The following is a 27,500-nucleotide window of genomic DNA, read 5'->3' on the forward strand; positions in this document are numbered from 1 at the left end:
ACTGAAATGTGGCTTCCAACTAAAGATGTTTTAACTGCGAATTGTGAACATGGTGGGCAGTAGTAGGCAGAGCTTGTTTGATCATAAGACCCTCTGTGATGCAGTGACCCTTTGAGGTGTACTGTGATAGAAAAGTCATTGATTGGAGAAGTTGTGAAAATCTATAGAACGATTGGCCTTTCTTATAGTGGTTCAGTGTACGCCAGGCATTAATCATCTTGCCTGGTTGAATGCGGGTAAGATACTCTACACACACACACACACACACAAGCTGTTCTTAGTGTGTGTGTGTGTGTGTGTGTGTGTGTGTGTGTGTGTGTGTGTGTGTGTGTGTGTGTGTGTGTGTGTGTGTGTGTGTGTGTGTGTGTGTGTGTGTGTGTGTGTGTGTGTGTGTTTAGTGTGTGTGTGTGTGTGTGTGTGTGTGTGTGTGTGTGTGTGTGTGTGTGTGTGTGTGTGTGTGTGTGTGTGTGCGTGTGTGTGTGTGTGTGCGTGTGTGTGTCTATGTATGTGTGTGTGTGTGTGTGTGTGTGTGTGTACGTGTGTGTGTGTGTGTGTGTGTGTGTGTGTGTGTGTGTGTGTGTGTGTGTGTGTGTGTGTGTGTGTGTGTGTGTGTGTGTGTGTGTGTGTGTGTGTGTGTGTGTGTGTGTGTGTGTGTGTGTGTGTGTGTGTGTGTGTGTGTGTGCGTGAGAGAGGACAGGAGAACAGGTGTCCGTCTCTTGCTCCAACAGAGCGCCTGCTGATACACAGAGAGAGAGACTCTGCAGTGCTGAGCTGGCCTGGCAGCCGCCCTTTAACTAAAGAATAATTCACCGTATTTAATCAACGTCCTATTTTTAAAAACTAACACACGTGCGCTCACGCGAATCAACCGACATAACCCGGAGCTCATAAGAGTGGAGCTTGGCCAACTGCGTGGCGAGTTAAACACACTCACACGCGCGAACCAACCAACCAATACACAGAAGGTAAAGGTAGTGAGTGGGGCGCGTGTATAACTAGACTAGATTACATTCGATTAGATTCAAATGTATTGTCATTATACAGCACAAGTACAGTACAACAAAATGAAGTTTGGCATATAAATGGTAAATGGCTGCATTTATATAGCGCTTTTATCCAAATCACTTTACAATTTGTTCCTCACATTTTACCCATTCACTCACACATTCACTCACCGATGGCAGAGGCGACCATGCAAGGTGCCAACCTGCTCATCGGGAGCAATTAGGGGTTAAGTGTCTTGCTCAAGGACACTTCGACACGCTGCCCGGGAGGAGCGGGAATCGAACCGGGAACCTCCTGATTACCAGACGACTGCTCTACCTCCTGAGCCACTGTCGCCCCACACACATGCAACCAGAGTGCAAATGTAACAGTAAGGTGCAATAATAATACAACGTACGATTGAATGTCTTGATTGTACCGTTGGATTGGGCTGCAGCAGGGAGAGCACCCAGAGAAACACACCTTGCTCATGTGTTGTTCAGTGGAGGATATTTAATCAGATCGATGACCATCTATGACAGGGGTTCTCAAACTTTTTTATACCACAACCCCATTTTATTTAGGATTTCTTTTGGCGAGCCCACACTTCAACGTGGAACGTGTAATTTCAACGTGGAATTAAGGAATATCAAAATAAAAGCACACATTGTTGAATTTGATCATGCATATTTATTAGAAAATGTAATTACAGCACTATGTTATCAATACACATTTATAAAACGAGGCATATTTTGCCAAAATATGTTGCCAGAACATAACAAATATATATATATATATATATATATTATTATTTTTATATATATTTTTATTTTACTTGCCAATGTCCCCACTGTCACCTACCCACGACCCCACTTTGGGTCGCGACCCGTAGTTTGAGAACCGCTGATCTATGAAATCAGATGATAGGGAAACGGGGTCTAGGTTCAAGAGGTTTCTTTAGCATGTTTCCCCAATGACCTGACAAACGATGCCATGTAGTTAGGCTATAATATGTTATACTGTACAACATACAATACAACCTCCACTCCTGTCTTTCATGGTATTGTGTTTCTCGCTTGACGTTACACGATTCACAACAGCTGAAACACGCTCAAAGCGGAACAGGACGTGTTACGGATCATCATCAAACCTTTAAATAACCAGAAATAAAAAACCCATTGAGACCGAGGTCTCTTTTTCAAGGGTGATCTGGCCAAGAAGGCAAGCACGAATTATGACAATACATACATAACAAGGCACAATACACATACAGTAGACTACCATACGACCGATATTTAAAATGAAAAGTCAAATTCAGCTTAAAAAAATACAAGCACAATAAAACAATAGCAATCAACCAAAATAAAAAATGCAACATCAAAGCAGGAGCAGCAGGTGGAAAGGATTTCTGATATGTTTAGTTTGAAGCAACACAAGGAGATTGGAGAGGCCACTTTGAGACGTATCTGGAGGTCATTCCAGGACATAGGAGAAAAATAAAATGCTGAATGGCTTTTTCTTCGGGTTAAAGACATGTTTCCCGTCTGAAGCCAGGAAGAGAATTGTGCAGAGTTCCTTTCTGCCTGTATTAGACTATGGCGATGTGATCTATATGCATGCTCCTTCCTCCCTGCTTAAAAAGCTGGATTCTGCATACCATACTGCCATACGTTTTGTAACGGGTGCAGGCTCTCGCACCCACCACTGTACTTTGTATCAGTCCTTAGGATGGTCCTCTCTGTACCAAAGAAGACAATCACACATGTTGATTTTTATCCTTAAGTCATTGCTAGGTAAGCTGCCCTTATATATCTCCAGACTTCTGTCCTTTTATACTTGCTTTTTTAATACCAGACGAGCAGCAAATGGGATGCTTTTAAATGTTCCTTTGATGCAGTCAGAGCTTGGTAAAGCTGCATTCTCCCACTATGCTCCCTTTTTATGGAATACGCTGCAAGCAAAACTTTGTCTAGAGGCACTTCCTACTGTGAATGCTTTTAAAGGTATGCTACGATTAGCCCTTCATGAAACATGTAACTGTTTTACCTGATGCTATTGCTGATCTGATTATGCTCCTTGCCACTGCACAAATGGCCTTCTGTATTTATATTTGAATTGTATGTTTTTTGTTTAATGCCCTGTTTTATGTTGAAACTTGTCGTGTGCCGTGTTGGTCAGGACTCCCTGGAAGAAGAGATCTTGTATCTCAAAAGGACATTCCTGGATAAATAAAGGATAAATAAAAAATAAATAAAAAGAAACGGCACTCTCTGAGTGCAGTTCGCGGAGGGGTAGGGATAACATCAGCGTAGATGCTATTTCCTCTGCACGCCGGACACAGACCCCTGCACTGGGAGATTCCCTCACAGCGCGACCCTTAGAATATATTCAAAAGACCCCACGCCCGGCGCATTCACTCGAGCGCCAACATATGCCTCTCGTGTCCAGTCACCCAGTTTGTTTCAGGGGCAACAGCTGTATGTATATTCCTGGTGTGGGTGTGTGCGTGCGTGCGTGCGTGTGCGTCTTGACATTACCCAGCAGCTCCATGGCGTCGTCCTCGTCCTCGATCTCCTCTTCTGTGACGGAGGGGGCGGGGCTGTGGATGGAGTCAAAGGAATCCTGGGACAACATGGCCGCCAGGAGCTTCTTGTGATGCTGCTGTTGCTCCTTCAGACCCTTGCTCTTTGTCTCCATCTTCACGCTAAGATAAGATAAGATAAGATATTCATTTATTGATCCCCTTGGGGACCTTTGGTATCATAGCAGCATGAGGGAGGGGGGAGGGGAGGTACAGGTAGTAGAAAACATACAGATACAGGTCACAGAGGTATAGTACAGTGGAGAAGTACAAATTAAAATAGAATAAAAAGGCAGTGTAAACAATATACAATATTACGAGAAACCGACAGGGAGAGAATTACAACTCAGGGAAGCAGGAGCAGATACGGGAGGTGGGCAGAACACTAAGATATCAACTCGCACATAGGAGGTTAAGCACTAAAGGTTTGTCAACGACAGTATCTTGCACAGGGAGTTGGCCCTCAACTCTCACGCAGGAAGTTAGCGCTCGATGCTTTTCAACTTCCACACAGATTTAGATCAGTCTCCTTGCCAGTGTTTCCATCGGACTCTGCAAAAGGATCTCCTCACAACTAAGTAATCCTATTTTCTCGAAACAAAGCGATCGACAGCAAGTATCGCTTATCATATCACCAACAGATGTAGCCAAAACAAACATAAAATCTTTATCTTCACTTAGCTTGTCGTTATCCAGATCTAGCATGTTTTCTCAAATAAACTAGCAACGTGTGGGAAACACAGTTTACTATGTGACAGCTGTGGTGGATATAAAATATGCCTACATCATGCATTGTGTGATATGACTGTATAGGCTAGAGTAGTTTATAATTAAACATATCCACCCACTTAAATCATAAAGAATTCATACTGAATTGACAGTATCTTAAATAATTTAAGAGTAGCCGGGCTCATCGTTAGGCTAACAGACTAAAGGCTCTTGTGACAACATACATCCTCCTATAGACGGTGTTACTGGAATGCTGTTGCTAGGGAACAGTCAGTTATTGCATTAGCAAACAACAGAATAGAATAGAATAGAATAGAATAGAATAGAATAGAATAGAATAGAATAGAATAGAATAGAATAGAATAGAATAGAAATACTTTTATTATCCCGTGGGAAATTTGACACTGCAAATCGCTCAACATTTAAACATTTAGACAGGACGGTCACGAATTAGAATAATAACACAAATCAAATCAAGTTGCCTAGGATAAGAGTAGAGTAAAATAGAATAAAAATTTAATAAAATATACAGTAAATAAATACAGTAAACATATACTGAGCATGGGGGAAGGGGGGGGGTACAGGTAGTAAAAAAAACACAGCAGCGTAAACAAATTTGTCAATATAATTAACTATCTAACTAACTGAAATATATATTCACAGTATTCACAGTGTCACATAAGGTGCAGTATGCATCAGGTAGTGTTATTGTCCTCCTTGGGTTCCTATTAGTCCTAGGTCAATGTCTGGCAGCTGTCGCTGCCCTCTGTTGTGGAGCCTGGAGGCCGCTAGTCGCGGCCTCCTGCCACTATTGAGCTGCCGCTCTGTGCTCAGTGATGCAGTGAGGCACAGTGATGCATTGTATAGTCTGATGGCTGTTGGAATGAAGGACTTCCTGTGCCGTTCAGTGCTGCATTTGGGTAGTGTGAGCCTAGCACTGAACATGCTCCTCCTGTCAGCCAAGTCTGTGTATAGTGGGTGGGTGGGGTTTTCCCTGATGGCCTGGGCCCTCATTCATCAATTTGTGCGTAGAACATGACCTATTTCCACACGTAAGCACGGAATGTAGAACTAGTGTACGCACAGGGAAGTCGGGATTCATCACACTGTGCGTACGCAGGCTCTATGCTCCTCCGTAGAACTTTGTTCTACCGTCAATGCTCGTGCATGATTATCCATATATGGTCATGAAAGTGAGGAAACACCCCCCATGGGATGTGAAATAATGGACTGACCCGAGCGGAACTCTGAGAAACTCCACGGAGAATTCACTGCTGTCGAACCAAGAAGACACTATCGCATATTATGGGATAAATAAAAGGCGGATTTGTAAACGGTGATGTCAGATATCAACGGCTCCCTAAGACCATTGCTGCAATTCTGCCTGGACAGCTCAAAATACTAATAAAGACCGTTCGTTGACCACTGTTTGGCGTTGGTTGTGTGTCATTATAACCGTGCTGTAATATGAATGCCTTTATTAGTTGTGTTCGATTGGCTATATGATTTTTAGAGGCATCTATTTTGTTGTCGGCTAATAAAGACCGCGCTGGAATATGACTGCCTTTTCCCGTGTTGTTTGATTAATACCCAGGGATTAAAGTTCTCCTCAATTTGATTCCAAATCGCGATGGATCTCCCGTCAATTTTCTACCTGCTGCATATGATTTCTAGAGGCATACTACAATCTATTTTGATGTCAGTATTGGGTAGCAATGAATCTCACTGCATGTATGATGTAGCCTGCCTTTCAATACATGAACTTGAATTCCATCATGTTTGTGTGCGGGACTCACAAGGCTGTTGTCACAATGGGTGGTACCGGTACAGACAGTAATAATAACAGTCCACACAATATCACGATCCATGCCATAGCCTATGTTCTATTAGGACATGATCTGTGACGACAAATGTTCTGATATCATACTCTGACAGCATGCCTATGATCAACAAAAACGCGAACTTGAATCCCATCATATACATAGTCTGTCCACTATCTGGGCCCTATTCCCCGTACCTGGTTCAACTAAGTCGATCAAGATGTCATTATCCAGATTCAGTTAACCCGATGTTTGAAGCCGGGATTTTCCTGTTCCTCGAAGGTGGATTCAGTCTCGTTAACTCAAGCCAGACTTGAGACCCAGGATAAGTGCGCGCGGCCGCTCCAGTTGAAAAGCCATCACGTATCGATAGCAGAGATCCTGATTCTCTAGCGGCATTGATTGATTAATTGATTTAAAACTTTATTAACATATTGCAGTACGGCTCAATCGCCTCGCCGACAAGTTAAATGCGTTATCTATAGGCTAATTTTAAGTCCCTCATTACCTCAATCAATCAGATTATATTTCTTTAAACTTGCCTGCTGGATTGAATAATCAAATGAGATCTTGCTAGCGAAAATAATTAGTTAAACTGTTATACAGGATACGATACGACTCTCTTCCCATTGATTGATGTATGGTCGATCTTTTACTTATCTCCACTGTGGTGTAACGGGTTCTTCTTTTGACTTTCACGCAGACGACCGGGGTTCGAAACCTAGTCTTCCCCTTCTTTTTGCGATGTAGGAATAATTCAATTTGGTGCACGTTGAGAGCTATATGAAGAATGACATCCTCAATGCATGTAGATTTATAATATTTTAACTTAAAACCAGGCTACTTTGGCGTATAATCATTAATATTATATTCCAAAAAATTATATTGGAAACACAGGGTTTCGAACACCGGCCGCTGGGTTGGCAGGATTGAGCACTACCGCTGCGCCACTGTGCCAGATGGGATAAATTCATTGTTTATACATTAATGAACGAGAGACCCGTGTTTAGAATATTCTTTTTTTTTTAATGAAGTTTTATCTCTTTATCCTCATTCATTAATGTGACGTCAACGGCTCATTCAATTTCTCAAATCCGTCAAACAGCGCATCTCATCAGACATCTTAATCCCAGTTACAATTAAAATAACCACATAATGTGTACATCGCACCGAGCGAGCGCCACGGTATATATAACGTGCATTATTTAGGACAAAGTGAATTTAGTATCAGCATTTTGGGTCTATTTTACATTTCAAAAGCCCCCTCTGGAAGAATGGAGCACAAAAACGTAATTCAGAATGGTATAATGCAGATCGTAGACTGTGGGAATAATTTCAGGAAACGGGCTGTCACTTCTTTGCGGGGGCGTGGCGATGGTTCATCCGGCTAACTCGAACTTAAACCCTGCTTTCGACCAGGCTCATTTTTTTGGATCTGTTGTCATGGTGATTTGGACAATCCAGGTACGGGGAACCGGAAAGTCCGGCTTAAGTCAGACTTCACCGAAAGTTATCCGGCTAACTCAGTTATCCAGGTACGGGGAACGGGGCCCAGTGGTCTCATTGCAATGCGTTTTCTATTCTTTCTTATACAGTAAAAAGGGGGAAGAACACTATATTCATATGACTTGTAGTCTGCTAACAGCTTCGAAATTCCACTTGTTTCGTTTAACGTAAAGCCTTTTAAATATAATCAAAACGTTCCCGTGTTTCTGCGGTCTGCGCAAAATAATAACGAGTTGAGCTTTATGATTTATGATGAATTGAAAATGGGGGACCCTGATGTAAACAAGACGAAAGTTGGTCTGCATCCCCAATTAACAATTGTATGTACTGAGCTGTACTGTACTGTACCCATTCTGCAATCTGTTAATAAACTTTTCAATCAATCAATCAATCAAGCTACACGGAGCGCAGTCAGTCAGTAGCCTACACCCCGTATATTCCGATAACGCTATATAAACCATGCTGCATTCATTCTGAGAGAAAGATCTATTATTCCAAATGCTATTTATAGGGTTTTGACCATAATTACACTACTGTTGCTATTTTACAATGAACTATAATGAACTACGGTTCGTACAGAACATGCCAGTGTTATTATGCACAGAAGCTCATTTCCTTGTTGTAATAATATATTCTACCACTGGGCGCCAGGTACGCCTGGTCTGACCTGTGCGTAGATGTAAGCACGGAGTCAAGTTCAAATCGAAATTGATGAATCCCACTCTTTGCTTAGAAATGATCGTACGCACAGGGTAAGCACAGATCTGTGCGTAGAACACGTTTATGAATGAGGGCCCTGGAGCTTAGCAAGGCTCCTCCTCTCTGCCACCCTCGCTAGAGAGTCCAGCTCCACCCCAACCACGCTGCTGGCCTTCCTGACCGTGTGAATATTAAAGGCAACCAACTTGTGTTCAGCCTTTCGTTCAGCGTTTCTCTGATTGGCCACACGGCCATGTGACCGCGCTGCCGCACAGCAGAGAGTTGCGCCACCTGCGGCAGCGGCCGTCTTCCGTTGGCCGTCGCAATGACTTGTTTTGTTTACATCAGGATGAACGCTGTTGTATTCGCAAATATGAGAGCCAGCAATACGCAGCTCCAGTTAACCTAATTTATACCGTAATGAATCATTCTTCCGTTGGCCGTCGCAATGACTTGTTTTGTTTACATCAGGGTGAACGCTGTTGTACAGTGACTGACGTTAAAAACGCGAAATAACATATAACGTTACAATGTACAGTTTCTAGTTACAGTAGTGACGCGTGAATCGAGATAGTCCTAACAGTGTTTATTATTAAGAGTCAGATAGTCCTAACAGTGTTTATTAGTAAGAGTCAGATAGTCCTAACAGTGTTTATTATTAAGAGTCAGATAGTCCTAACAGTGTTTATTATTAAGAGTCCTAACAGTGTTTATTATTAATTAACGTCATAAACGAACTACCAGCCTCCACACTGATGTACAGTGACTGACGTTAAAAATGCAAAATAACATATAACGTTACAATGTACAGTTTCTAGTTACAGTAGTGACGCGTGAATCGAGATAGTCCTAACAGTGTTTATTATTAAGAGTCAGATAGTCCTAACAGTGTTTATTAGTAAGAGTCAGATAGTCCTAACAGTGTTTATTATTAAGAGTCAGATATAACAGTGTTTATTATTAAGAGTCATAACAGTGTTTATTATTAATTAACGTCATAAACGAACTATCAGATTTATTTTGCACCAGGGAACTTGAAGGTTCCTGCCGCGCTCGTGGCAAAAGGGGGCGGGCTAGCGGCGTGGGGTCGTGGCCAATCAGAGAAAAGCTGAACACAAGTTGGTTGCCTTTAATATTCACGCTTCCTGACCAGCTTATCCAGCCTAGTTGTGTCCCCTGCTCTCAGTCCACTGCCCCAGCAGGTCACAGCGTACAAGAAGGAGTTTACATTGTGACATCACTTGGCAGCCATACCCCTGCCATCAGGGACGATAAACAATGCAAACATAATAATAAAAAGTTAATTAAAAAAAGCCATGTAAGTATACCTTCTTGAGCCGATTAGCATAGCAGGGAGAAGATGAAGGATAATCACGGTCACAGCTGAGAGCAGAGCAGCACAGCCCTAACGGCTCATAACAATAACCGGCCACCATTAACGTGTGGCTATAAAGAGGCTACTACGGGGAATGGGGCATTTTGTTTGTGTGTGTGTGTGTGTGTGTGTGTGTGTGTGTGTGTGTGTGTGTGTGTGTGTGTGTGTGTGTGTGTGTGTGTGTGTGTGTGTGTGTGTGTGTGTGTGTGTGTGTGTGTGCGCGCGTGTGTGTGTGTGTGTGTGTGTGTGTGTGTGTGTGTGTGTGTGCGCGCGCATGCGTGCGTGCGTGCGTGCGTGCGTGTGTGTGTGTGTGTGTGTGGAGGGGGGGGGGTGGATGGTAGTTAATGTAGTTCTGTATCGTTAGTGGCTTAGCTTGGCATCACTACTGCACTATCTCGCGTACGTGCACGCGTACTGAATAAACCACAAATGTACCTCTAATACCAGTATTAGTCTGACCACACCCCTCATCAGCTTACCTTCATAAGCAGGTGTGTGGTCACCTGCTCTCCTCCTTCTCGCTTTCACCACAAGGAAGAAGTGCCTCGGTAGATCCCCACACTTGACACCATGATGGAAGAAATTGGATTAGGAACAGCTTGGGAAACAAGGATACGTTGACATCATATCTTTATTTTCTCTCTCACTATTTTCGAGAAAATACGGCGATATTGTCTTCGTACTGGAGTGTCTAGAAGATGATGATCATTCTAAAAACCCTCCACCGGTTTTCGTATTGGGAGCACGCCGCTGCATGCTTCTCAACTGCAGTTCCTTGCTGTGTTTGTTGGGGTGAAACCTGTCAGGCCACAGCTGAACTGTCGGACATGCCGCTGTTGTGAGGAGCGGTGCGTTCCAGGTTGGGTGAGTAGTGTTTGCTGGCGGGCTCCACTTGTCTGTTAGTGCTATGGGGGCTACTTGACAAAGTTTATGGAAACCGGCCCCAGGCTAGGGTCCTTTGTTTAGCCGCCTAGGCGACAGAAGGCCTTGGTCTGGAGACCATTATAGTTTTAACTAGTGGGCCGCGACCATTGACACTGGTGATCCCTGTGTGTTCTGGACGAGTGGATTCTCTCTGTCACCGTGTTAAGACCCCATCTTTCATATCCAAATGAGAGTATTCCTTCACGAGGGGATATGTGCATGTAATGTGCGATAGCGGCAGATTCATGTTCAAAGTCAGCTATACAGGCCAGTTGGTACTGTGCTGATTCCGCCGGACGTGGTAATGTCACCGTTGTGAAGCGGTGTTGACGTCTTGTTTTCTCTTTTCTCTTAAAAAGTGAGGAGAGGTTCAGAACGGCGGCCTGTCTGGGTGAGTGTTATGTCATTGTTTACATGTTCATAGCTTACGGTTAGCCGGTCAGTGGCCTGGCGCGGGGTAGCTTAGCTTCTCGCGCGCCGCCGGGAGCTCGCTTCTGATCGCGTGCGTCGTTAGATCGGCGTCTCGCGAGCGGAAGCAATAGCACCCGAACGGTTGGAGCAGCCGTTAGCTTGATGCTATTCTGTTGAACGTGCTTTGATTTTAACATGTTTTACACTCTTGACCACGACGTCATCCTTGACAGGGGATGTTCGTCGACCCTGCCCTGAACCTGGACGGGGATTGCGTCAACAAAGAGGACTGTAGCGACTGGTTGGAGCGGCGACGCTGCCCGGATCGAACAACACAGGACGGCTGTGTTCTACGGTGTCTTGTGACTGCACTTCGCTGATCTGCGTTCCGGGTAGGTACGGGGTTGGCCAGACCTCATAACACGTCTTCTGGTTTTACTTTGCTAAATGTATTGTGAATAACGGTGTTTTTTCCCAAAACGTGTGTTGTTGCAATGCATTTGGGATACGTTGCGGGTTATGTGTGAGCTGTTTTTGTCACTGGCAGTTAGCTTCTCCGTGCAGATCGTGATGTATTGATCTGGTTGTTGTGTGAGAAACATCATGGTGTTTATGTGTACCGTGTACTCACTACTAAGGCAACTAACCTATGAAGCTATGCTTGGTGACAAGTGAGTAAAAGAATGTTCTTTCTCAGACTGTAATGACAATGAACAGTGAGTTCACACATTAACAGGTTTTCCTGTTTTAACTGGCCGTATTGAGGGTAAAATAGGAGGATTGTGTTTTTTCCCCCCCGGTTCCCTGGGGACTTTATCACCTCCTATCAGACATGTTGTGCATTAATTGTGTCTTTTGTGTGGTAGGGATACGATGTAACTCTTAGCTTGATTGCTGAGGTTGTGCTAAATCTGCTGGAGAAACTTATTTCCTAAAGGGAAATTGGTTTGGTTGCTGTCATGTGTGCTTAGCAAGGCCTGTGGTCGATACTAATCAAGAATGATGTATTCTCTCATTGTGAAAAAAACGGCGTTCCTCTGTTGAGTGTTTTTGCCATTTTTTGTAGGTGATGATGGGTTGTGTGTGTCATGTGACCTACAACTGGGTTGTACTGGCCACAGAAGCACATGTGTATGTTGGACCGGGGTTCTTAGAGCCCTCTCTATTCTGTGTTTTTCCTTAGTAAAAATCAGATAGCAGGTTAGCTCATGCGCTGTGTGGAGCTGTGAAACGCTTCATAGAGCTGACTATGACTGTGTCATATTCTCTTTTTGTCGTTACGTCGTATCATGGGTGTGGGGTCGTAAAGGGGTGAACTGGTAACCTTTCCTCTCCCCATTGTTCTGTCGGTCAGGGGTACACCCCCTGTCCTTCAAGGTTCCCGTCACGTGGCGGTTCGGCACGTTACGGGGGGGGGGGGGGGGGGGGGGAGGGAGTTCCTGGTCCCACGGCCTGGTATATTGGGCGTGTGCACCGCAGGAATTCCCCCGCCATAGAGTACGTCACCGTGCGCGTCTCTGTTGGTAGGACTTCCGTGTGCTGTTCAGGTCCATGTGATGGATCTGTTTTCAAAGGGGGGGTGGTCAGGGCTCCTCCTCACCAAGCGCCTATTCAGGCCTTCTGTGAGTTCGGACTCCTTCTTCCATGTGAGGAAGCCTCCATCAGAGTACAGAGCCTTCCTCCTCAGATTGTCAAAGTGAGTGGACCCTCTAGAAGGGTCCTTTTCTATTGTATGTATATTCGATTCAATTCGTTTATTGAGTGTGTATGGGTTCAGTGCCTCTTCCCCGGAGGCCCTAAAACCAGTTTTTTACATGGCTCAAGGTGCAATATATTCTTTTCAATCTGTACAGCTCGCGTGGGAAGTCTCTCTGGGGATCCCCGTCTCTTTCCTATGGGAGGGTGGTGGGATGTAAAAATGTGAACATTTTTTACCCCGGCTGTGTAGACTGGGATACATACTGTTGATGCTTCCTTCTTTCTATTCCAGAAGTGTTGGAGTTAGGGAGTGTCACACCCCTCTTGTCGTTCCCCTGGGCGCCTTGGGGATTCAATGACAGGTCTAAATAGCCTGTTCATTGATGGGGGTGTGTCCCGACGCACGTATAGTGCTAGCTCGCTGTAAACAGGCGATTGACTGGCACGCCTTGGTTGCTTGTGGTTGAAACAGCGTTTTTATAAAGCAACTGAGATGGGGGTTTTTCCTCTTCCGACGACCACATCCCATGACCTGGGTGGGTTGTCGACGGATTCTCGTTCATGTCTGGGGGATGATGACGGGATGGATCTGAACATATGTAGTGGGGTCTCACGCCCTTGGGGTGGGCCACCAGGCGCGGTTCGTCCGAACGTCTGGGTGGCACCTTCTTTTCATGTTAAGATCGACACGCATATCTGCCCTTCTCCTGGAGTAGGCATGTCGGCGTGGTTAGGGCACGGGACTGGTTCTGGTCACGCTGGTCCAGATCAGTTGAACCCGTTGTCCGCCGGGGATGCAGATCTGCTGTTCTGGTACCCTGAGGGACTTGGGCTTTTTTCAGGGGGAAAAATGCCAGGTCGGTCTGGGTGTCACAGGGTTAAGCGCTATGGAGACCCTGGTTGGGTATGTTTTTACTCAGCACTGTCGTCATGGCTTACAGCCATGCCATTCTGTACGCGCTCGATCTCGTCGGATCTCGGCCGCTACACAGGTTGGTCCTGGTTAGTACTTGGTTGGGAGACCGCCGGGGAATACCAGGTACGGTGTGCTTAGGGGCTGGTTCTCCATTATTTTTCGCTCCTCTCTCACGCATGGCGAAGAGGGGCCTGTGGGGGTGGTTTTTTGACCTCCTCTGGTGACCCTGTGCTTCCCGTATCGCCAGGCCCGGTCCGAAGTGATGTTTGCGACCCGTAGGCCTGGGTTAACCCTTTTTGGAAACTGAAACACTTGTACTGCGGTATAGCCGGTGTATACCCGCAGGTGTGTTTTGGAGTTTTTTCTTGAGGGGTTATAGGAACAACCACCGCATTGGGTAACGCCGAGGTGGTTGATTCCCTGGTGTGTTGGAGCAGTGTCAACTCCCGGGTTCACCGTTTGAGGGTGCCCCTGCACGTTCATGACGTCTGCCAATCGTGTCAGCCTCGACCCCTCTGGGTGGGGGTTGTTAAATGGAGGCTTGGTCATGCAACACCGCCAGCTTACGCTCCTTCCGCCGGGGCGGCTGTGTTCAGCTGTCCCCTCTGGCGCCTGTCTCGTCCGCAGTCTCCAGGCTAGGGTTAACAGCCTGTTGCCTGGTTTTTCCCCGGTGCGCTGCCTGCTTCCGTTGGTTAACCTTTTTTGTGTGCTTACGGCCATGCTGACTGCCTGTTCTGCAGGGTCAGTGTGCCAGGCGGTGTACTATTGGGGGGACGGGGCCCGCTCGGCTTACGGCCATACCGACCTGAACACGCCCGATCTCGTCCGATCTCGGAAGCTAAGCAGGTTCTGGCCTGGTTAGTACTTGGATGGGATTCCGCCTGGGAATACCAGGTGCAGTAACTGAGGGGCCTTTGTCCGAATACGCTGGCGATGTGGGGGGCGGGGCACTACGTGCCCACCTGGTGGGGTCTTGATGCTGGCATCATGGACTTCTCCGGGCCCCCATTCTAGGGAGTCCAGTCCTTTTGGTGGGTCTGGGTCTTCCTTCGTGCTCCGCTGCTACGGCCTTGCCACGGGGTTGGGTTTGCCCTTGACCCCGTGATTCTGGGGGCAGTAACGAGGTTGTTCCTCCGTTCATTCCCGGGTGGCATGCGGGTTGTGCGTGTGTGTAGTCGTGGGGTCAAGCCACGGTCTGCTCACCCTGTGCGTTGAGTTGCTTGAGTGCCTCTTCGCACGGTCGGGTCCGTCGCCCTCCCGTGACGTCCCTAATAGGGGGGCTACCCTCCATTAGGGGGGGTCGGGGGGGCTCGGCCCTCCCTGTTCTGATGGTTTTGGGGGGCTGTCAGCGGGGTGTATTTGTCAGCCAAGTGGCTCCGCTTGGCCTCCCTTGTGCAGTAGTGATGCCAAGCTAAGCCACTAACGATACAGAACGTTAGGTTATGACTATAACCAAGTTCTGTTAGTTAGGGGCGATGCTTGGCATCAGACGGCCGCTGCAGCCCTTGTCCTCACCTTGTGGTGAAAGCTTGGGAAGGAGGAGAGCAGGTGACCACACACCTGCTTATGAAGGTAAGCTGATGAGGGGTGTGGTCAGACTAATACTGGTATTAGAGGTACATTTGTGGTTTATTCAGTACGCGTGCACGTACGCGAGATAGTGCAGTAGTGATGCCAAGCATCGCCCCTAACTAACAGAACTTGGTTATAGTCATAACCTAACGTTTTCAGTGGAGAGTGTGATGATCAAATACAGCCTGGCAGAGTAAGTGGGATTAAAAAAACATGAAGACAAAATAGTTTTTTTTACTGATTAAAGTAAACAAGAAGCAGATGCTCACTTTCACACAGTGACTGCAAGTATTTTTCTTAATATGCAGACTAACATAATGCTACTTAAAATAAAACTAACTACATTTTTTCTTATCCATCAGCAATATAAAGAAACAGCAGTCTGCCAGTGTGTAGCACTGTAGCGTAGCAGTGTGTTTATTCAGTGACTTGAGAATAAAATTTTGCATTATAAGTTGTTTTCTACTGTAGTAATTCAACATATAAGAAGGACTATTCTGGTCTAAGGCTGACCTCGACTAGTCAAATAGTCGACTAATCGATCGAAAGGAGCCTTAGTCGACTGCCAACCTCTTAGTCGAATGCAAAAAAATATATTAAAAAGGGCGGCTGGGTGGCGCAGCAGACATTGCGCTTGTCACCAACACTGGGTTCGACTCCGGCTGTCGGCATTGCCTCCGGCTTGGGCTAGTCATCATACTAACTCAATTGGCAGAGTTAGGGGGTGGAAGTCGATGGGTGGTAATCTGGACGTTGTGGACAGCGACTCCTACAGGTCGGTTGGGGACGCCTGCACAGCAGAGACAGGAAGTGGCGGGGGTAGTGTGAGCCTCCCACATGTTACATCTCGCCAATGAGAGTCCGCGCTGGCAGGTGAAAAGATGTGACAGACTGCCTCCTCGTGTACCGGAGGGGACACGTGATGCAAGGCTTCTATCCTCCCTACAACCGGCCAGTGGGGGGCATATGCGAGCAACGTTCAAGACAGGGGTGGGGAGAATTGGCACAGCGGAATTGGGATGGGAGAAAAATAGAAAAAGGAGAAAAAAATTGGATAAAAAAAATAATGAGCACCATCATTAGCGTTAGCCACGCTTCTAGGCCTCTTTGCTTTTGGAAAGAATGATTTTAAAATATATATATATATTATAATAATTATATATATATATATAAATACAAAATATATATAATTATTATAATATATATATATTTTTTTAAATCATTCTTTCCAAAAACAAAGAGGCCTAGAAGCGTGGCTAACGCTAATGGCGCGCATACCAGTGAGGCTAACTGCCTAAGAAAATGGGCACAGAGGCACTGAAAGAGGATTTCACCCGTCTAATGAACATACTAGACAAATATCAAGATGTATCCATCAGTGGACCAATTGCATGCTTTCGCAGAGGACAAGGAGCCTTCAGTCGACTCCTTCAGACATTAAGCACCCCCATAGCCCAAATGAAATGACCCCCCACACATTTTTTTTAATAATAATAAATAAAATATTTTGCATAGTCGACAACCAGTCGACTATCGTAAAATGTTGACCAATCAAAGTCGACTATACAAATCCTTAGTCGGGGACAGGCCTATTCTGGTCATAGGTTTTACTCTCTGTTCTGTTATCTCCCCAGAGTACCCACCTACTGTACTATAACAGACCGTTATGGAATTATGGACCAAATCGCATCTTGCAGCAAGTACAGTATCTTCTCAGATGGATGGGGGTCCCTGGCGGTCATTGGTATAAGAGTTTGAGAATCCCTGCCCTATGCAGCTATGGGCCAACATTTTAATGTGGTGCATGTAACAAGGTTGAAACCTTGCAATGGTAGCCCCTTGGTGTAAACTCACTCCTCAGTTAAATTACCCTCCACTTCGCCACCTGAATTTGATCCTTTCCAGGTGGTGGAATGGATAAGACAGTGGTGTTTTAACATACGTGGTCACATGGTGCTGGTGAGTGGAGGGTTCGCGGTTTGAGGCTGTCAAAACAGCACCATGTATACAGCACAGAGCTACAGGACTGCCTAGTGCTTCCCTCTCCAACAGCACCATGTACAGCTCAAGCTCTCTGGCTCTTTTTATTCAAATACGACCAATATATTTGGGCTGGGGAGCAACACAGATCCTTCACTGAGCCTTTTCCGTTCATAGCTCGCCAGTTCCTCCAGTAAAATTGTGTTATCTTCACCGCTATATAAGCCCGCGGCGCGGATTACGGCTGAAAAATTACCCAATGACGAGCCCCAATTTCATTACAACCAGATAAAGAAATAAGTTATGGGGGTTTGAGTTCTGCATCATTACATTTCCATAACCTGAGAGCTGAGGCCGTGGGTTAGAGGGCTCGAGGAACTATATGTGATTTTAATCTCATCGGAATGACTAAATGTCTCCATACCCGAGCATGGTATTTCTATATTCTATAATGTGATTCATCAATATGGGCAAGGCATATTGTTTCACCTATTGCTTCCCCACAGTTTTGTTTATGAACATTATTACTATCCTAGAAGTGTCTTCTAGGCTTAAACTTGGTTCCCTGTGCCCCCAGCCTAGCGCACCTTTAAATCTCTGCTCAACAGCCTAGTGCCATATTCTTTTAGAAAAAAGTAGAACATCATCTTTTACTCTGTCATCCTTCTCTCCCATTACAGATGCCGAAGCGTTGACACTGGTAACGTTGAACCGTCCCACTACATGCCAGCTGGACCCGATACCCTCCCCACTCCTCCAGACCATAGCACCAGACATCCTCCCATTCCTAACTGCAACCATCAACTCGGGGTGGTCCCCACCTCCCTAAAACAAGCTTGAGTCACACTGCTCATCAAAGAAACAACCCTGAACCCCACCGTCATAGATAACTATCGCCCTGTCTCTCATTCCTCTCTAAATCACTTGCACGTGCTGTATCCAGCCAATTCACTGATTATCTATTACCAGTGTTGGGACTAACGCGTTACAAAGTACAGTAACGTCGTTACTTTGGGCAGTAACTAGTACTCTAACGCATTACTTTTGAAATTCACTAACGCAGTTACCCTTACTGAATGGTTCGTTACTGCGTTGTTTTTTTGTAGATTGGTAGCGAGTGGTAGCGATGCAGCGCAGTCCTCCTGACTGCTGTCTGTGTCACCTCACCTGCGGAGACACGCTGTGGGCCTGTTTTGTTTACTCTAGTCTTGACTGTCATGGCGGCGCCCACTACTCGCGTTTTTACACATGGATATTCTCACTATTTCTCTTTTGTCGAGCACAAAGAAAAGAACGTTTTAGTTAAATGTAATTTGTGTCTTGGCTCAAAGATCCTATCTACTGCCCATGCTTCAACGAAGCTAGTAGCTGAGTCTAACGTTAACCACCAGGACTAATCAGAAGCCACTCGCCACCCTCTTTCAGGGATCTAGTTAAACACTTTTTCCAACTACTTGGAGAGAGAATATACTAAATGGAAATGAGCTAAAGAAAATGTTTGAGGGGCTGTACTACATCTCGACCACCGCAGACTTTGGTGAGTTCAGTGATGTGAATGCAAATTAATGGAAACTGTTATGTTGATCAACAGATTTTGACTGTAAGAATCTGCAAGGGAAACTCATCAATACTAATCAAACAATATAGTCATTTCATGCTCAATTAATATCCTAACTATTCGAACGTTGCAAGACGGTTATAATGAAACGCTCCGACATCAAGGCTGTTCCTTCAACCTAAGTGGCGATACAATCTAACCGTCTGATTAGGCACGGCGCATTTCTTATTACGTCGGGACAAAATATCTTTGTGTTTGTGTCAGGTTTGTGTTTGTATAGACCACATTGCTTAGCAGAGTTCAGTGATGTGAATGCAAATGAATGGAAACTGTCAAGTTGATCAACAGATGTTGACTGTACAGTAAGTATCTGTAAGGGCATTAATGGGATCAATTGATTTTATTTAAAGTAACTAAATAGTTACTTGTCACAGTAACGCATTACTTTTGGGTGTAAGTAACTAGTAAAGTAACTGAGTTACTTTTGAAATGAAGTAACTATTAAAGTAACTGAGTTACTATTTTTCAGTAACTAGCACAACACTGTCTATTACAGAACGACCTCTTAGGCCCTAATCAGTCAGGCTTCAGGACTGGTCACTCCACAGATATATCCCTCATAGCGGTCACAGAGGCTCTTCACTCAGCAAGAGCAACGGGCCTCTCCTCTGTCCTGATTCTCCTGGACCTGTCAGCAGCCTTCGACACAGTCAACCATCAGATCCTCCTTGAATCCCTCACAGGAATGGGAGTTGTAGGCTCGGCACTGGCATGGCTGGCATCCTACCTTGATGACCGCTCCTACCGAATATCATGGAGAGGTAGCCTACCCTGTCAACCTACAGACAGACGGGTGTCCTTGGACCAGGGCTCAGCCCATCGACCCCTCCTCTTCTACACCAAATCTCTGGGTAACATTATCATGTCTCATGCCTTCTTGTATCACTGCTATGCCGATGACACTCAACTCTTCCTCTCCTTTCCTCCCTCAGACATCCACGTCTCTGAGCAGATCTCCGCCTGCCTGTCCGACATTTCCACCTGGATGACGACCAACCATCTCAAACTGAACCAAAGCAAAACTGAGTTACTTCACCTGCCGGCCTAATCATCCCCGCTGACCGACCTCTCGATCACAAAGGAGAATGTAGCAATGGCTGCGTCCACGACTGCCAAAAAACTAGGTGTAGTCCTTGACGACCGGCTGAACTTGTCCGCTCACATCGCCGCAACAACCACAACCTGCTGATTCCTCCTGAGCAACGTCAGAAGGATCCACCCTTTCCTGACAAAAGAAGCCACTCAACTCCTTGTGCAATGAACAGTCATGTCTCCCCTCGACTACTGCAATGCACTGCTAGCTGGTCTCACCGACTACGACCATCAAGCCACTTCAACTCATACAGAATGCAGCCTGATCTCCAACCTACCAAAGTCAGCCCATGTTACCCCACAATCGCAGCAGGAATGCTTCAAGGTCCTCGACCTGGCATATCGTGCAGCGAAGGGAACGGCTGGAAGTAGGTTCCTCCATTAGCCTAGTTCCCAACATCTTCCTACTCCTACTGCATGCACAGAGAAGAAAAAGGTATGTATCTTCTTGTCTAACTCTAGGGTAGATGGCAAATAAGCGAAAGTGTTCCTTTAAGACCCCTCCGCTCTACATATTCTAGCCGCCTCAGACCCCCTCCTATCTGAGCTCCGGTGCAGTCATTAGAGGGAAGCCGGCTATTATCGGTCCTTGCTCGACAATGGTGGAACAAACATCCCACCACAGTTAGGACAGCCGAAACCCAACCAATTATCCGCCATCGACAAAAAAAAAAGAAGAAACAAATTAACCTTCCTTGCCTATACTACCACATACTATGCTAATATGTCTTAGACTGTAGCAGCACCCAAGTTTCAACACTGTTTGACGAACATTGGGCCTCATGCATGAAGCGATATAAGAACAGATTTCGTTCTTAACTAGCATTTATTCTTATTTTGTTCGTACCTGGGATTCAGCAATGTTTTCTTATAGTTGCTTTTCTCTCAGGCAAGACCAAATTCTAAGAGTGGTTGAGAGCACTCTTACCCATATAAGAAAATCGTACAAAAAAAAAAAGTTCAATTATTATTATTATTATTATTATTATTATTATTATTATTATTATTATTATTATTATTATTATTATTATTATTATTATTATTATTATTATTATTATTATTATTAATTATTAATTATTATTATTATTTATTATTTATTATTATTATTATTATTATTATTATTATTATTATTATTATTATTATTATTATTATTATTATTATTATTATTATTATTATTATTATTATTATTATTATTATTATTATTATTATTATTATTATTATTATTATTATTATTATTATTATTATTATTATTATTATTACTTATTGCGTGCTTTCTGTCTGAAATGGATTATATATTGCTGTTAGAACAGTTATGCTCTGGCCGCCCAGGCCATTGATTGATTGAAGATTTTATTTGAAGGTGCTATGCATTATAAATGTCATTTTTCAGTCTCTAGCATTGTATTATAGTAATAGGAGTTCGTATCAATGTGTTTTTGGGCCTAAATACTATATTGGCGAATTCCTCAGCTACAGCCCATCCCCTCTTTGCCTCTAGTAAATCAGGTCATGTTGATTTGACGACCTGGTGCACGTCACAGGGCGCTGTTTATAGCGCACGGTGATGTGATTGGCTCTGTGGTTTTAGTAATGCCCGCCTCCATTCTTGCTACCTGCAGGGTGGAAGGTTTGTCCAGAAGATCACTAATCAGCTGAAGCCTGATGCGGTTCCCTCGGTCTTCGACAGACAGACCGACGTTAGCTCTCGGGACTCGGGAGCGATCGCTAGCTACTTAGCACCAGCCGGGGCCGGCGTTAGCAACCGGGAGCGTCGTTGAGCATTCAGCCTGCTGGCTACCTAGATCCACTTCAACCAGCGTCGCGGAGCATTCAGCCTGCTGGCTACACAGCTTGTCGGTGTGCTAATAGCCTCTGCAAGCTAACGGTAGCTGGCTAAACAGCTTGTCGGTGTGCTGGAGCCTTTGCAAGCTAACGGTAGCTGGCTACACAGCTTGTCGGTGTGCTGGAGCCTCTGCAAGCTAACGGTAGCTGGCTCCAGGCTATTAGCACATCGACAAGCTGCTGGAGCTCCCGACGCTCGGCTGGTTGAAGTGGATCTAGGTAGCCAGCAGGCTGAATGCTCCGCGACGCTCCCGGTTGCTATCATGTGCAGGTCCTCTTCTCAGACCTGTGTGGCAAAGCACTGCACACGCATCATGCAAGCTACACATCGCTGCATGTTGATCAATGGTGGCCCACTCGGTGCATCACAGTGGGCTACTATTGTGCTAACAACAACCGCGGTGTCCGGCTTGTCGGCCGGCATGAGTGCTCGATTTGGGGTGGTTCTCTCCTCCTTGTGTGCCCCCGTTCTCGCGGGTGTCCTGCCGGGGAGCTTGTGGACGCGACAACAGCGGCGGCCGTAGCGTTAGTTAGCTCATAGCTATTGTGTACCACTAGCGTTACGGCGGGCTCGAGCACCCTACGGCTGCCGCCGTTGTCGCGTCCATGGGCTCCCCGGCAGGGTACCCGTGGGGACGGGGGTGTACAGAGAGGAGAGAACCATTTTGTGTCGGGCGTGCATGCCGGCCAGCGAGCCGGACGTCGGGATATGTTGTTAGCACAATAGCTACCAAGCTAAGCTATGTTAGCTTCTAACGGTGTATACACAATATGTACAACGACACAATGATTTACATTATTACAAATATGGTAACGTGGTTGTGGCTTTTACAAATAGTGGTAACATATATATAGATAGACAGTACTGCTACATCTCTATATTTATGACATACCATATTTGTATTGCTACAGTACTGCTCAGTACTGCTATGATGGAGACCAGAGAAAGACTTTCGTCTTGTTTACATCAGGGTCCCCCAATTTCAATTCATGGTAACATATTATATATATATAGATAGACAGTACTGCTACATCTCTATATTTATGACATACCATATTTGTATGTAACCTGAAACCTAATCTCTGACGGGGAGATGGGCGGAGCTATTTGGTGGGTGGCTGTCACTCAAAGCATTCTGCTAGTATGGGTGGAGCCAAGCCAATAATAGCCTGCTTTCATGAGGCTGAAAAATGCTGGTTTTGAGTACAAGATTAGAAATATAAAACAATGATTATTTTTGGAATAAAAATTACAGATGTGTTACATAGACTCACAGGAAGTGTGTAAAGTTGCCCAAATAGTGCTAGGAATAGCAGTGCATAACCCCTTTAACAGATTGCAGAATGGGTACAATACAGTACGGCTCAATACACACAATTGTTAAGGGGATGCAGACCAGAGAAAAACGTTCATCTTGTTTACATCAGGGTCCCCCATTTTCAATTCATAATGACATTTATGACATACACAACATACAGATATACAGATATATATCATGACATTTAAACTGCCGAGGACCATGATGGCCCAATTTTACACGGCCATCATCGAATCAATTCTCACCCACTCCATCATCTCCTGGTTCCACCGCTGCAGCGGCAAAAGATCTCGCCAAGCTGCAGCGGGTGATTCGCTCCGCAGAGAGGGTGATTGGCTGTCCCCTGCCCTCCCTCAGGTCCCTGCACGACTCCAGGGCGCTGAAGAGGACAAGAAAGATCATGGCCGACCCCTCCCACCCTGGCCACAGCCTCTTCACCTTGCTCCCCTCTGGAAGAAGGCTGCGGATCCCAAAGGCTGTGAAAGCTCGTTTTCCCCCTCAGCCGCCAGGCTGATCAGCCAGGAGAGGGTCGCTTACAGCCAGGAGAGGACCACTGTGGTGATGGAAGCGCTTTCGGCCACCCTGGCCCAAATAAAACGCACAATTACTCAGTAGTATTTATATATTTATTTATACCCAGTTTAGTCACCTGTGCATTATACTGTATGTACCTATTGCACTTTACTGTTACATTTGTTTGGATGTTGAATTGTACTTGTGCTGTATAATGACAATACATTGAATCTAATCTCATTTTTGGTCAATTTGGATTTTGGTCAATTTGTTAGTACAAACCTAACCTTTACCAAAATATTTGCAAAGGCACTTACGAACATGTTCAAGAATGAGGACCAATGTCTGTATGTCCTAAGAGCTGCCTCTGCTTCCTGTACTGCCTGTCTTGGGTTCTGTATCACACTAGCTCACGCTCAGCGTTTCATTGCATATATCTCGCTTCAGCATATATACACTGAATAATTTCACAAATGTACCTTTAATGCCAGCATTCATCTGGCCACACCCCCATCCGCTTACCTATATAAGCAGGGATGGTGCCACACACTCATCTCCTTCTCAAATTTCATCACAAGCAACGTGTTGCTCATATGCCCACTTGACGTGGAGAAAAATATTGGCTGGAAAAGCAATGTTTACGAGGAGAGGAAGAACAAGGAGATACGTTGACATCATATCTTTATTTTCTCTCTCACTATTTCGAGAAAATACGGCGATGTTGTCTTCGTCACTGGAGTGTCTGGAAGATGGTGATCATTCTAAAACCCTCCACCGGTTTTCGTATTGGGAGCACGCCGCTGCATGCTTCTCAACTGCAGTTCCTTGCTGTGTTGGTTGGGGTGAAACCTTTCAGGCCACAGCTGAACTGTAGGACGCGCCGCTGTTGTGAGGAGCGGTGGGTTTCAGGTTAGGTGAGTACTGTTGCTGGCAGGCTTCACTTGTCTGTTAGTGCTATGGGGGCTAATTGACAATGTTTATGAAAACCGGCCCCAGGCTAGGGTCCTTTGTTCAGCCTCCTAGGCGACAGAAGACCTTGGTCTGAAGACCATTGTAGTTTTAACTAGTGGGCCGCGACCATTAACACTGGTGATCCCTGTGTTTTCTGGACGAGTGGGTATCTCTCTGTCACCGTGTAGCCCCTTCTTTCATATCCAAATGAGAGTATTCCTTCACGAGGAGATATGTGCATAAGATGTTCGATAGCGGAAGATCTATGTTCAAGTCACCTACACAGGCCAGTTTGGTATTGTGCTGATTCCGTCGGGTGTTGGTAAAATCACCGTTGTAAAGCTGTGTTGACATCTTGTTTCTCTTTTCTCTTAAAAAGTGAGGAGGGTTTCAGAACGGCGGCCTGTCTGGGTGAGTGTTATATCATTGTGTACAAGTTCAGGTGATAGCTGCTTAGCTTACGGTTAGCCAGTCAGCTGTTAGCTGCGGCGTTAGCCTGCTGGGATCACTGCGTGGCCTACAGAGGTTGGGCCTACTGTTAGCCAGTCAGCTGTTAGCTGCGGCGCTAGCCTGTTGTGATCACTAGGAAACGTTAGCTTGCTGCTATCGGACAAGGCCAGCGCGAGGTAGCTCCGGCTACTCGCGCGCCGCCGCGAGCTCCCCTCTGGTCGCGTGCGCCGTTCGCTCGGCGTCTCGCGAGCAGGGGCAGTAGCGACCGGCGGTTGGAGCGGCCGTTAGCTTAATGCTACTCTGTTGAACGTGCTTTGATTATAACATGTTTTACACTCTTGACTACGACGTCATCTTTGACAGGGGATGTTCGTCGACCCTGCCCTGAGCCAGGACGGCAAGGATTGCGTCAACAAAGGGAACCGTAGCGACGGGTGGAGCGGCGACGCTGCCCAGATCGAACAACACAGGATGGCTGTGTTTTCTACGGTGTCTTAAGACTGCACTTCGCTGATCTACGCTCCGGGTAGGACAAGGTTTGGCCAGACCTTATACGCACGTTCATGACGTCTGCCAATCGTGTCAGCCTTCTCTGCCTCAACCCCTCTGGGTGGTTTTTTTTTTTTAAATGGAGGCTTGGTCATGCAACACCGCCAGCTTACGCTCCTTCCGCCGGGGCGGCTGTGTTCAGCTGTCCCCTCTGGCGCCTGTCTCGTCCGCAGTCTCCAGGCTAGGGTTAATAGCCTGTTGCCTGGTTTTTTCCCCGGTGCACTGCCTGCTTCCGTTGGTTAACCTTTTTTGTGTGCTTACGGCCATGCTGACTGCCTGTTGCAGGGTCAGTGTGCCAGGCGGTGTACTATTGGGGGGACAGGGCCCGCTCGGCTGAGGGGCCTTTGTCCGAATACGCTGGCGATGTGGGGGGCGGGGCACTACGTGCCCACCTGGTGGGGTCTTGATGCTGGCATCATGGACTTCTCCGGGCCCCCGTTCCAGGGGGTCCAGTCCCTTGGTGGGTCTGGGTCTTCCTTCGCGCTCCGCTGCTACGGCCTTGCCACGGGGTTGGGTTTGCCCTTGACCCCGTGATTCTGGGGGCAGTAACAAGGTTGTTTCCCTTTGTTCGTTCCCGGGTGGCATGCGGGTTGTGCGTGTGTGTAGTCGTGGGGTCAAGCCACGGTCTGCTCACCCTGTGCGTTGAGTTGCTTGAGTGCCTCTTCGCACGGTCGGGTCCGTCGCCCTCCCGGTAAACCTCTAATAGGGGGGGTGCCCTCCATTAGGGGGGGTCGGGGGGGCTCGGTCCTCCCTGATCTGATGGTTGTGGGGGGCCTCAGCGGGGTACATTTGTCGAGCTTCTAGCTCCCGCTCAGCTCCTATTATGCAATGAAACGCTGAGCGTGAGCTAGTGTGATACAGAACGTTAGGTTATGACTATAACCAAGTTCTGTTAACACTTAGTGAACGCTCAGCATCTAGACGCCGCTGCGGCCCTTGATTTTTCATTGTGGTGAAATTTGTTGGGAAGGAGATGAGTGTGTGGCACCATCCCTGCTTATATAGGTAAGCGGATGGGGGTGTGGCCAGATGAATGCTGGCATTAAAGGTACATTTGTGAAATTATTCAGTGTATATATGCTGAAGCAAGATATATGCAATGAAACGCTGAGCGTTCACTAAGTGTTAACAGAACTTGGTTATAGTCATAACCTAACGTTCCATTCCCTCCCTCTAGTTGGATTTGGGACCAAATGACTAACTTCTGTATATTAGCAATGACTCTGTTCTCACCATCACACACTTAAACACCTCTGTTAGACTAGTTACTGGTAAGTGGAGAATGCCTTTCCCACACAATGCCACACTACTAATACACAGAGGAACTCCTAACCATTTCCTAATGTACAAATTAACCAATCTCTCAAGCTCATAACTTCAACTTGCCTGGAAGCCCCGACTTCTCTATCCTTCCTATCCCCTCTACAACATCTTTCCTACTGTAAATTGCTGTAAATCTGTTCACTGTCATTCAACTCCTCATTATACCACCTACCCAAACATTTCACTTGCTTGTCCCTTATGGATGGACGTTCCTCCGTCCTCATCTACATAAAACCTTCGCTCAACTACCTTCCCTCCGGTCAATTAAATGCTTCTTGACTTACTAGGCTTAATCTTCATTCCTAGCCCACTTGAGATAATCATTTAACTTATCTAGTAACCTTTTTGTACAAGGTAATGTCATCCATGTAAGCCCTAATTGGTGGGAGGCACAGCCCGCCCTGCCGTCTCACCCCTCCTACCACCCGTTTTGAGCCTCTAATAATTACTTCCATCGCCATTGTGAATGCTAGTGGGGAAATAGTACACCCTGCCATAATGCCTATCTCTAGTCTATGCCATGCTGTTGTAAAATCTGTAGTACTAGAGTACCTAGAGGTGGGCACCAATATGGGAATTCCATTATGTTGCATTTAGCTGACACAGTATATGAGTTTCTGTTCAACAATTTAAATCTAAAGGAGCTCT

The 27,500-nt window shown here is 45.9% G+C and overlaps 1 protein-coding gene across 1 annotated transcript in view; it reads right to left on the reverse strand.

Annotated features, from left to right (window-relative positions):
- Positions 1 to 27,500, reverse strand: part of cUnh8orf34 (chromosome Un C8orf34 homolog) — a gene marked incomplete at both ends in the record, with an annotated part of 268,122 nt that overhangs the window by 144,942 nt on the left and 95,680 nt on the right. The window contains 1 exon segment of the mRNA XM_084325912.1: positions 3,522 to 3,688. Within this exon segment, the coding sequence (XP_084182038.1) occupies positions 3,522 to 3,688 (167 nt within the window).

This window comes from Notolepis coatsorum (assembly GCF_963971535.1).
Source record: "Notolepis coatsorum genome assembly, chromosome: 12".
Taxonomy (NCBI): domain Eukaryota; kingdom Metazoa; phylum Chordata; class Actinopteri; order Aulopiformes; family Paralepididae; genus Notolepis; species Notolepis coatsorum.